Source organism: Macrosteles quadrilineatus, unplaced genomic scaffold, assembly GCF_028750875.1.
Source record: "Macrosteles quadrilineatus isolate MER2022 unplaced genomic scaffold, UCM_ALF_1.0 Scaffold_2__2_contigs__length_208266976, whole genome shotgun sequence".
Lineage (NCBI taxonomy): Eukaryota > Metazoa > Arthropoda > Insecta > Hemiptera > Cicadellidae > Macrosteles > Macrosteles quadrilineatus.
In genome coordinates, this window is record NW_026542595.1 from 204,204,180 (window position 1) to 204,217,248 (window position 13,069).

The 13,069-nt window shown below is 36.6% G+C and overlaps 1 protein-coding gene across 1 annotated transcript in view; it reads right to left on the reverse strand.

The window, feature by feature from the left end:
- Positions 1-322: 322 nt before the first annotated feature.
- Positions 323-13,069, reverse strand: part of LOC128985303 (condensin-2 complex subunit G2-like) — a 29,794-nt gene continuing 17,047 nt past the window's right edge. Inside the window, exons 20-28 of the mRNA XM_054404694.1 lie at positions 12,020-12,169; positions 8,845-9,015; positions 7,832-8,040; positions 7,016-7,182; positions 6,328-6,518; positions 5,206-5,349; positions 4,492-4,632; positions 1,334-1,719; positions 323-637 (exon numbers count right to left, since the gene is read on the reverse strand). Coding sequence (XP_054260669.1) covers positions 568-637; positions 1,334-1,719; positions 4,492-4,632; positions 5,206-5,349; positions 6,328-6,518; positions 7,016-7,182; positions 7,832-8,040; positions 8,845-9,015; positions 12,020-12,169 — 1,629 coding nt within the window. The 3' untranslated portion in view covers positions 323-567. The remainder of the gene's footprint in view (positions 638-1,333; positions 1,720-4,491; positions 4,633-5,205; positions 5,350-6,327; positions 6,519-7,015; positions 7,183-7,831; positions 8,041-8,844; positions 9,016-12,019; positions 12,170-13,069) is intronic.

Genomic DNA, 13,069 nt, shown 5'->3' on the forward strand with positions numbered 1-13,069 from the left:
AAGCATCACTCAGAAAAAAGTATTTAAGTCCCTTCTTCCTTCTTTTGTTAGTCCATAATTAATATTAATACATAACAAGTTTTAATCATTTCAGTGGTCCTTTCTACTAAACTTAAAAGTTAAATATTTCCAAAAAATATATTATTAAAAAAATATAATTACTGTAATAATAACTAGTCTGTATAGTCTTTGTATATTGTATGCAATACTTTATAACTGAACATAAAACATACTACTAGTATAGCAAGTAAGCTAACTGTTAATTACAATAATTTATACAGATTTTTACTTAAAAAATCATCCAAGAAACACACAATTGAAATAAATGCTTAACACAATACTTGTTAAAACCATTACAAAGGCTTAAATTTTATGTTTACCATAAATATATACAAAATGTACAAAATATCTTAGCTAAGCAAGACTATGTCTGTTACTTGTAATTGAAAAATATAGTTAGACTTAAATACATTACTAATTCAATAACAAAATTTGTTCACTAAAAGTGGTTAGCAGGCTCCAAATGAAGAAGGCTTCATACCGGGGCAAACTTCCAACCACAATTCTTCAAATCAGTGTAGTGTTGAGGAAGGCTGCTAATTCTGACAATATTGGTGGTCCAACTTTCTTGATATCTCTGCAAATAAAATTAAGATTGAATTATCAAACTCAGGCTCCATTGATCACTGTATTGTTGTATGATTAATCTAGGTCAATAAAGTTGGCTCCTATTTAAGCACTAACGTCAAAAATGATACCAATCGTTTGTGCTAAAATCCCGATCGTTAGTGCTCTTTTGGTTCAAGTGTTATTATAAAAAAAACTGTGGTGGCGCCAACTTTTTGTAAAGTCTCAAAAGATCGAGCACTAACATAAAAAATCATACCAATCGTTAGTGCTGATATCCCTATCGTTAGTGATGATATCCCCATCGTTAGTGCTCTTCTGATTCAATTGGTATTACTAAAAAACCGTTGGTGTCAAATTAATATATTTTGCAAATGGGATATCTACTTTTGGTAAGTAAGTGTGTAATGGCACAGAAAACATACTACTATAATCCAGAATGCCAACCGCATGGTAAAAAGCATCAAGTGTTTTGAGAGAGCTTTGCCTGTCAATTCGTAGGCAGCGCCACCAGCGTTACCATGCACTCAGCATAGCAACGCTGGTGGCGCTGCCTACGAATTGACAGGCAAAGCTCTCTCAAAACACTTGATGCTTTTTACCATGCGGTTGGCATTCTGGATTATAGTAGTATGTTTTCTGTGGTAATGGGTAGGTAGAGAGCAACAAATCTACTGGAGAGTCACGTGCACATGATATTACTTACATGGAATGATCAGAGAACGAAGATTCATTAAAGACACTAGTACTGGCTACTGATTCTCTTGACTCAATGGGCAATGATTCCTTAGTTCTGGATGGCAAGGATTCCTTTGCTTGTGACGCCTGTGACTCCTTTGTTTGTGAAGCGAGCGACTCCTTCGCTTGGGAAGCCAGTGATTCTTTAGCCTTTGTGTCCAAGGGTAGGGTGAATTCCCGGGCTATCAAGACAGAGGAATCCCTGGGCCTTGTAGCTGTTGACTCCCGGTTGTAGGAGGTCACTGCACTGTGGGCCTCTCTCACGGCCAGGCACAGCTCTTGTTTAGGCAGTGACAGTCCGCAGTGAGCCAGTGTGTGCAGCAGTGATACTGCAGCGGCCAACAAGTCTGCATCCTACAGGATGATGAACAACAATGATGTTAATGAACAACGTGGAAAAGCTGTGGAAACTAAAAAATCATCGGATTGACAAGAAGAAAACAAACCGTCCTACATTTATTTCTTGTGGGGAGAAGGTGAAAATGCGTTTAAGCACACTGAGAGGCTCAATCAATGTCTAGCAGACTACCTTAGGATATAAGCCTGCACCTTTTTAGCACACTTCAGGCTTCTCACAGAATAATGGAATTCTTGTGCAGTAACTAATTAGTATAGGTAGAAGCATTAACTTTTAGAAACTGAAGACATTCCATCTACATGGACAGTGGCGGTTCTAGGACCTCGTAAGGGGGGGCTTGGGGGGTGCTCCACATCCCCCAATAAAGGAGGGGGGTCCGGGGAAAATTTGGAATTTTCAAAGCCGTTTCGTGACTTTCTAAAGCCATTTTTAACACCTAAAAACCGTGCCCAATTGTCCATAAACTCCCATTTCACCTGTTGTTTGTCATGAGCAGATAGACATTTTAAAAATTAAACTATGACGATTGCATTCATTAATTTCAAACATATTGTAGGCCACGACCATATCCTCCTAAAAGCTGTTTACTGACTTTCTAAAGCCATTATTAATGTCAATGTCTATATCTGTGTCCAACTGTCCAAAAACCTCTCATTTCACATGTTATTTGTCTTTGTCATGAGCAAGTAAACATTTTAAAAATCAAACTATGACGAACTTGCATTCATGAATTTCAAAACATAGGCCTACTGTAGACTATGAAGCCATATCTCCTAAAAGCTGTTTGGTGACTTTATAAAGCCACTTCTAACGGCTAGAACTGTGCCCAATTGTCCTAAAACCTGCCATTTCACCTGTTATATGTCATGCAAGCAAGTAGACACGTTTCTTAACCTTACGTTTTTCTTCATTTTATAGATCTGCCACAATATGTATAGTATCGAAATCAGTAATAGCATTGACTATATAAACTTTAACACTAGTGTTTATATAGTCAATGGTAATAGGCTACTGGTGCTACCGCTGGTTGCTGATTGATGCCTGTGTAGTTAGTGGCTAGCAGACAATTTGACAACTAACTATGGAACATCAGGAAATCAGCTGTTTCCCTGTCCTCGCTTGCGCGCTCGCCTTTGCCCTAGCATGTCAACAGCTGACTGCTGTAAAAATGGGATGATGCGTTCAACTTTCCGTAGCGTAATATTGTTTTATTCGTTATGCTATTGTCCACAAAGTTTATCTACGTGGAACTTAATACTACTCCTGCCATCGCTTTTAAGTTTAATAAAAACTATATTGATGTCTGTTTTATGACATTGTGTGTTTTAAGGACGAAATGTACGTTTAAATTTATTTTTCCAGGGTCCAAGGCTCCCCAAGGCCCAAGGTCCAAGGCTTTAGCCCCTGTAGCCCCCTCCCCTTGGAACCGCCACTGTACATGGACCACCTGTATTTACCTTATATAGGCTTACCTCCGTCAGTAGTCCAAAATTGTGTCTTTTTCAACTAATGTTGTTCAAAGCTTACATGTTTCGTTGCATTGCAACATCGTCAGAGCTTTTTGTCAAAAACATCAAATAATTTACACATATGACAAAACACGGAACACGAAACATTTAAACACGTAATAACACGATAGCGCTATCGACACGGCACGGCAGCGGTTGTAGGTAGACTGGACCAGTCTTTATAGGTAGACCAGTCCAGTCTACCTACAACCGCTGCCGTGCCGTGCCGTGTCGATAGCGCTATCGTGTTATTACGTGTTTAAATGTTTCGTGTTCCGTGTTTTGTCATATGTGTAAATTATTTGATGTTTTTGACAAAAAGCTCTGACGATGTTGCAATGCAACGAAACATGTAAGCTTTGAACAACATTAGTTGAAAAAGACACAATTTTGGACTACTGACGGAGGTAAGCCTATATAAGTCATTATTCGTAGTCCAGGGGCTATCAAAATGAATAATATGTATTTACCTATTAACATATTAGCTACCAACTATACTCATCCCTCAGTTACAGAGGAGTGTGACGGTCGGTAGGGAACGTGTTAATAATAAAAGATGGCTGAATGAGCAATCACAGAGTGTGTAAGTCTAAAACTCCATTTTAGTCTCCCTTAATTCTTTTCACTGCCATATCTGATCTGGTTGATGTGACTTATAAAAGCTTTTCAGTTTGGCTTGGTTTAAACAAAGGCTGTTGTAATCAACAGAAATCAGTAATTTACTTCACTACATCCGTTGGTAGATAATTTCAACTGAGCTCAGTTTATTAAAAAACTGGCTACAACTTTAATATTAGAATGTAATCTTTAGTTTTACCAATAGTCAAAGATAGAAGAATATGAACAATAGTCTGATACTTCGAACATTTTAATTAAGGGAAGAGCTTGCACTAGTGACTTTTTTGTTTCTTAAGTAATCTGGTTTATTGGGAATTCCGATGTATCCAAAATGAAAAAAATGGAACTAATAATGGTTTGATACCTTTAGTCGTTAAGTTATAGAAAGTTGTTTCTTCGATCTAAGTTTTAGCACATTGTTGTGTTTTTATCAGGCTCCAGTGCAAATAAGAGTACAGTCCATTGGACATCGTTCAGTTAAAGTTACATATAGTCTAATAACACAAACACGGATACAAATAAAAATGTGAATTCACCGGCCGCGACAAGTGACATCCGAGTTACTCGCAAAAATATAACACTCAATGAATCGTAATCATTTGAAAGATTGAACAATGATAAAATAGTGAATGTCCATCCTACCTGACTGTACAGTTGGGAGATGGAAGAAGGGATTGTAGCAATCCACAATGGAGCAATGTTAGCTCGAGATACAATAGACAACAGGATGCCACAGACAAACGGCAACTCTTGCACTTTGTCCACCGTGTCTAGTATTTGCAGCTGGAACATGAACACAAGTAGAATGAGGTGAGTAATTGATTATAAGAAAATTAATTGTGAATGAAAATGTTGAGAAGTTACTGTTTAGCAACGAGACTTGGATATTTAAGAAAAGTATGCAAAAATTAAGCTGGTCAGAACTATAATAACAAATTAAATTAAGAATTGTGGCTTTGCTCTAATTAAGAGCCAACTAAAGTGTAAATCAAAAGAAGGAAATGTAGATGGGTAAAGGAGTTGGAGAGGTTGAACAGGATAAGATTGGAAACAGGAAACCAAGAAACATAGAAACAAGGAAAATACACTGCCGGAGGAGGTAAGGAAGAAAGGCAATAATTAAGAAGCAACTGCAGACCTAGAAAGAGCTATAGGTTTGCAAAGCTCTAGTTCAAATATGGCGGCTGATTTTAAAAAAATTCTGCAATTCAGTGTTTTGTTTATTTTGTTTTAGGAATTGTGTACTAGGACCAAATTGAACTTAATGAATCAATTTGAAGGATTCACCACTTAATTAACTATTTACATTTAGTTACAGCCAAGATTGTTAACTAAAAGTTAAACTTAATTACTAACCTGTTTAATATCCGTACTGATTATGGAGACAAGAGCATCGGTAAACAATTTGAGAACTGACTGTACTAAATGGGACTTTGGTCCAAAGAGTTTTTGCAGGCAGTTCACCACTTCATACATTGATGTTTTCAACTCGTACATGTTCTAAGCAAAGAAGAAAACAAAATGATTAGTAAAAACCTTTGACTATACATCAATTTGGCCGACTCAGTGTGCTGCTGTATTTTTTAATATGAACTTATTAATGAAACTACACCAACTTGTCTCAATCCCAATCGACTATAATATTATGACAAATTTAAAGAGAAAATTTACTTTTGAAATATCTATCCAGGCTATATGGTTGGATGTTTATGACGTCCACAATAGTTATTATAAGGGAAAACACATACTGCCTGTATTTTAATTTAAATTAAGACATTTTTCCATCCAAATTAGTCCACTAACTCCTAAATAGCCGCCTAAAATCCTGATCGGTTAAATAGTAATTTTTTTAGGCGGGTCAATCAGCAAACGTCTGTACAGTAATGTGATTACTGATTGTTATAAATGGACAAACGACTCACAAAAAAGCCCCTCTTTTTTAACCACCACATACCAATGACTCATATATAATGGACCCAATTATTTTATAACCATAGACGGACAGCTCATCACTGGTTGAACCATTGTATAAACAATACAATTGGAATTGGAGCGACTCCTCGGGACCGAGGCCAGTCCGGATAACGGTTTTTCCGGTTAAACCGACGTCCCCAAAAACTTGTTAAAACTAACCGTTTACTGTGATATTTGACTTAAATTTAGGAGAGCATTGTATCTAGACACGTGATTACTGGTCTAAAATGTTTCACACGAGACCAGTTGTTTCAGTACCGCCCACTTCCTGCCGATCTAGTCCGTTTAAACATTTAAACCAATGTGCTGATAAAAATTGTGCAGTTAAAGAGATGTCATTTCCGCCGAGTGTAGTCCGGTTAAAAGGTGTCCGGATAAAAGGGAGTCTACTGTATTGTACAGGACAATTAAAGATGGAAGCACACATTTTCACCCCACACTCCTACGAGTTACCACCCCAGTAACTGACGATGATTTGCAGAAACTTGTCAACTACAGCATTACCTCCACACACTGCACCACTTCTTCCTTGGTATACTTGTTCTCACTGAGCGACCGCATCGCTTGACTGAGCAAGGACGGAACAACAGTCCTCAACAGCTGATCCTGATCCTGCGGTCCGTAGAACGCCTCGCAATAGTCCTTCATGTGCTTCACCACAATCATGCTCGGCTCCACGTACCACAAACTGCATTCTGGAAAACAGGGGCAAGTTGTATACACTTCTAAAAATAACACTTTTAAGTTTTAAGTCACCCAAAACAAAGTATTTTTGCTTAAGCTCGATGTAGAGTTTTACAAAACTAAACCAGTTAGGCTATAGAAGAAAATCAAATACTAACTCAAATGCAAATTTTTATAAATAACCCATTGACAAAGCTCCAAATCCATTTTAAGATCATTGCATTGTTTATTCTTAGTACCTACCTAATTATATTTTGTCACAATCCAACTTTATTGATTCAAAACTCAGCATTGTAAATATGTGAAGATTTAATGATAGACAATATTTAATTCGATAAGTCTAGTGACGTAATGCACACAAACAAATCTATCATAAAACAAAATATAAATTACACATCAACATGTTCAGTAGTCATAATCTCCCGCAAGTTGTTGAACAATTACGGTCTACTTTGTTTTACATTAGAACACACAATCATTACTCGTAATAGCACAATTTGAAACTGACCAGATGACAGTATGTCTTTAATCAGAGCAGCCAACTTGACGATGGTTGTTTTCCCTGCATAGTTGAGGTCTACGAGGTTGGCAGCAACACGTAGCAGATCCTTCATCAACAACACGCTGATGTCCGGCTCATCCTCCAACCTTTGGGGTAACATGGTTCTGACTGATCTGTAAAACATATAACATCACAGTGTTAATGTTATTTATTATTACTAACATAAAGTGTTGACCTTAAGATTAGCCTAGTTGTGATGATGATTCCTCGATTCCACCAGTATCAAAATCATTGATGAAATTAGAAATCAGGATTCATCCATACCAATGTCTAAGGTTTAGTTGCCAAATTCATCACTCCAGTGTTTCTTTGTGCTCGTTAATATTTACAACTCATTTTAAGGTTTTCGCAGTTATGTGGCACTTAACAACAAAAACTAGCATACATATAAAATGTATAAGGGGACAAACAACTGAATTTAGAGATCTGCCATCAAAGTTTTTGAATTCTACAAAGTACAATGGCAGTTTTGTCTACTACTTCCTACTAAAAATAAAAAAACCTTTTGAAGAAGCAAAATAACAAAGTGTTGTGAACTTTTTGAGTACATCTCACAGTCTCGAAGTATATTCTTGGGCAACTTAGTTGAAAATCCATCCCTTCTTTTATGTTTGAACAAAACAAGTTCAGACCAATAGGACTCAATTTTATAAATTTTCCTTCCATGTTTACTCTAAATAAAACACACTAACTCAAAGAGAAACACTTATAGTGTGATTCTCCTCATCAAAAATACAAAAACAAGAAGCAAAATCACATTACATGGTAGCCCACTGGATCAGCTGCTGGAAGACTTCACCGGCGTCAAATGGGTCAACGATGGACCGACTGTCGGAGGCGGACTGTGGCTCGGGGCGATGTAGGATCAGGATCAGCTTGGCATAGCGGAGGAAACACTTGAGAAGGAAGTCATCTCCCAGCATAGCAGAGTCCAGCGGTAGACCTCCTAGCAGACGACGGTCCACCAGAGTCTGTACAATATAAACCCCTTTAGAGTCAGCCTTAATTTTGAGGTTAAGAGTCTGATATAGAACACAAGAGCCTAGGTTTAAGAATTTTTGTTGAGATAGCAGGCTTACCACGATGCTCTTAAAGTACTGTGTTGTTTTACTTTTTGTACCTTGAGATTTTACAGTTTTTCCCCTAGCTACAAGTTTGCTTTGAACTTTTCTTCCTTTCTGTGTTGGTGTTTAAAAAGTACCTTGGATAGAAAACATTGATAAAATGTTTTCTATCTTTTTGAATTTAATTTTTAAAGATATTTTTATTTTATACGATTTTACATTAAGTTTTAACAGGCCAAATCACAGAATAAAAAGAGAGATGCTCACTTTTTGTGTGATAGACTCTAGATTGGAATTGTTTGACACATTACTTCAGACTAGAGGGGTTGTGGCATTATCACTTATATACAATCCATTGGGGACTGGTAGAATTTGAACCCAGGACCTCAGGGACCGAAGTCCCGTTCCTACACCAGTTTGCTCCCTAATGAGATTGAGACGCTCACTAATGACAATAACAGTCATAAGTCTCACTCTCTATTTTGTGGACAGACTTAACACAGATGGTATGTGAACCATCATAGACAATTTTCAGTTCAACTAACCTCCAAGCAACAGAATACTAGATATGCCGAATCCTTAGTTTGGTCACTTTGAATGAATTTTATCAATATTGCACTGTGCTGTATGTCGATTAATATTCTAAAACTGGGTACAACTTTAATATGGGAATGGAAAGTCTAGTTATACTACAAGACTGTGTCACAGTACCTTTATCCGCTCTAGGTACATGAACAGCTCGTACACCTGGTTGTAAGCCTTGCCCAGGACTCTCTTCTTGTTGAGAGGGTGAAAGAACACAGCGTCCAGTAGTCTCAGAGCCAGCATAGGTTTGCCTCCTTTGGCGATGAACCTCACTTTCCTTTGCTTGTGTTCTAACGTCTGAACAAACAAACAAACACAAGCTGTTAGATCGGGGGATAATCTATGATCCAAAATATGAGTACCGTAGCTAAGTAGTTTTAGTGCTAGTCTATCAATCAAAAGATCAAAAGGTTACGAGTTGTATCCGAGGAAAGTTAGTAGCTTTGAAGGTGCTAATGAGGTGCTGAGCTGCCCTTGATCATCGTTAGAATAAATGGTCCAGGCAAAAGAAACACCTGATCTTGGTCAGGTGCCAAATACAAAAGACATCTTACTTCATTCCACACTCATCTTACATTCTATATTTAGGTTAAAATAAGTCTGTGTCCCCATCTTAGAAAGAGTATTATAACATATAGACCTTGGCCTAGTGACAACATATCATATATTGGCTTAATGACGTATAATGTAAAAAAATAAATAAAATATTTAAAGGAAAGCCAAGTGGCTATTTAGAACAAATATCTCAACGTCCTACAGTAGGACAACTATGTGTGTTGTTTTGTGACCTTTAGCCCCTTGAACTCAGTGAACTAATTTTGCAAAAGTAAAAAATAAGTAGTTAGTAAATTTACTAAAGGTAAGCTATCTGAACTCTATTCCTTTTAGACATACCAAATATAATAAAAGAGATTTTCTGTGAACTTTTTGCTCCTACGGTGAACGCAAAAACTACTGAGTATATGCAAACATAAATCTATATAAATAAAATTACAGTTTTGTCTGTACATTGCTTAGAATCATGCAGTTTTTGGTTATTTTTACGTTTCATAGCCTAAGAAAGCCGAAACGAGTCTTATCTCAATTTCTGTCTGTATGTCTGTCTGTTTGTCCATTCTGTGGTCGCGTCTGTAACGCCAAAATGTTATTTTACGCGGCCTACTCCTAGAAAACTAGAATACCGATCAAGGATCTAATCATTTGTATGTATTTACTGGATTGGTGAGAGTGTCTTTGGCTATAAAAACATGGCCTCGCTTCTTTGAAAACAAAATAACGAACCATCAAAAACCCAATTTTGTTCGATTTTTGAAAAATTTTCTCCTAATGTTTACTATTACATTTGATGAAATAACGATCAGCTGTTTGGATTAGTTCTCACTTCTAGCTGTCACTGATATGTTTACAGTAAAAGTTGTTTACAAATACCGCAAACATTTCCGATCAAGTTTTGTTAGCACATCCAAACCAAATGAAATTAAAAACGTTGTGCCTTACTTAACCGGTTTAATTAATCGCAAGTAGCTTACAAAAAAGGTTTCCACTCATTGACGGCGCTTCAAGGACGGTTGTGTAAAGTGCAAAGTAAAAAATCATAACTGCAGTGGGTGACTGGGTGATCATGGATGTTGCTGCGATCTTGGAAGATCTTTCTGATTTTGCTGTGATCGTAACAGAGGTTTAACTTACAGAAGTAGCTAAACTTGCTTTTCCAATGTGTCACTTTTGGTTTCTACTTACTTACATTTCGACAACGATATCGGTACTTTTCCTACTTAGGAAGTAAAACTACAAACGTCCAAAACCCCAGATTTGTGCGTTTTTTGTCACATTTCCTCCGAATGTTTGCTAGATGTACCAATTATCGTTTAGAGATTACGTAATCTTTTACATAAAAAACCTTTGTTTGGATAAACGTGGTTTCTTCAAACTGTCATTAATATGTTGACATTAAAAGTTGCTTACAAATAATGCTATTAATGGTAAATAACTTTGATTTTCGAAAACTTAGGGAAAAGACGTTTAAAACCAAGGGAGATTAATAACTTCGGTACTGCACCACATCAAGTGAAAGTTTTTTTTTAGCATACCATAGTGAGTTTTAAAGCTTTACGTTGTTAACGTTACATGTTACATGTTTTGTGGCCTGTGTATTTATTTATTTGCCAACGGATTAACACCTATAAAACAGTTTGATTAGAATGACAGTTTGAATTGGTCGTAAGTACTATAGTTCTTTTCTTAAATGTAAACGTTGGTTTATGGTACTACTACTTTTCCTTAGAACCGGTGGTAACAGTAAGAATCATTTTTACGTAAAAACACATCACTATTTACAACTACAGTTATCGTTAGTGCTGCATTTCGTATTTCATATTGCTTATTCCTTATTAAATTTAATTGATGTCTTACTGTATAATTTTTGCGTTTTCTGTTTGGACTCAAAAATGTTAGTTTATGATATGAAATGATAAAGATAAAACATTATTGAAAGATTATTTAGCAAACCATGATGAATTTTTTAAGCTTGGCGTTGTTAACGTATAAATGTTTGGGGACTGTGTGTTTATTTATATATTTGCCAACGGATATACACAAATTTTACAGTTTGATTAGGCCTAAAAACGATTATCATTACACTTGATGACACTATCAAAACTTTCAAATAATTATTTTGTTTGTAATTTGCTTTGGTTAAAGCGTAGCATATCCCCTAATTAAATTCTGTATTTGTGTGTGTATGTCTGTTGGTAGCGCATTAATGTCCTTATTTCTCAGTGTTTCTTGGAAAAGACAAGAGCACCTTTGTTTACGAAAATTTCAACCCGAATAAAGTGTGCAGTAGTGAGGTTGAGGTAGTATTTTAACTACTATTAACCAGTGTGAAAAGTAACTTTTAATTACAGGCCTACCTTAGGGTTATGCCTCATAGATTTATAAAGCAATTCCTTTTATCATTAGATATAAAATATGGACTAACACGATCGGGTGACATTTAATTGCGAAGCATTAGTTTTGGCTTTGAAACTGTCAGATTTGCGAAGGTTTATATGTATGTATTTCCTATACAGTAATAGTTTTGCCAGCATATCTGGAAAAATGCACACTAAATATGCAAACCAACTCCTGTTCTGAATATAAAGTTTCAACTTACTACAATATTCCCGTACGTAGAACGGGCAAACAACTAGTCGTATATAAGTTATACCAAATCAAAACAAAAACTACGCTCAGATAGGCTACAACAAATAAATGATTTCCTCCCAACATCGTACATTTGCAAAACATGTGCAACACTTACTGGATTATTAGACTGGTTCAGCCCTTCACAGCGGAAAGCTTGGTCCAGCCAGTCCACAACAATGTCTTGAATGTCCACAAACCGGTTCCAAGAACAGAGGGCGTTGATCAACACCTCTATTTCACCTTGGGGCGTCATCTCTGACACTGCCTGGTGGTGATAAAGAGAATAATGAGGAGAATAAGTAATTGATTAAAATTAATGTTTTATTTAAATAATAGGGTATTAGCTTTATTTAGGCCAAGCATAAAAGTACCGGTAACTGAAAAAAAAATTCAAACAATCTTTGCTATAGTAGCATGCTTATTTTATTTTAACGGAAAAATTCCACTGTGACAGAAAATTTACATAAAAAAAATTAAAATATCTCACTATCACATCATTTTTAAGCAACAAAGGATTTAGCAGGGACGAAAGAAACTCAAAATTTCCTTCTAAGTGTTGTGTACTAACTGGCTACATTTAAACCTGAAGACACGTCGCTTAAAAAAAAAAATTAGTTGAAGGTTGAGTTTTAAGATGGTTGCTGGTTCGATTCTAAGCAAGATCATTTCTGGGTAGAGGCGGTCGATCCAGTTACTTTTGCGGATCGGTGACTTCAGTGACAGTGACAAGCGTGTACCATGACTTTAACCGGTGACTTTCTGTCACGGTGACAGGAGAGGCAGTAGTTGCCAAAGACACCACGTGGTGCAATGCGTTTGCGGCTCGGCCGCACCAAAATATACAACGATTAGTGACCAGGGATGGTTACAGCGCCAGAAGGACCAATCAGTGAAGGGGATTGAGATCAGTGACTCGGCTGTTTTGAGGTATCACCGCTAGGTTCGTGGCACTGGTGCTGGTCTGTCACCGGTCACTGTTTTGTTGTTGGTTTGTCGGTTTATGGTAACACCTCTAATGAAAATTTAAACATGATACTTATATTACAAAAAAAAGCAATAAGAATAATAATGAAACTTAAGTGATTTGAGTCAGCCAGAGAACATTTTTCAAATTTAGGAATAATGACGGTTTACAACCAATTAATCTATGATCTGATTCTGTGGA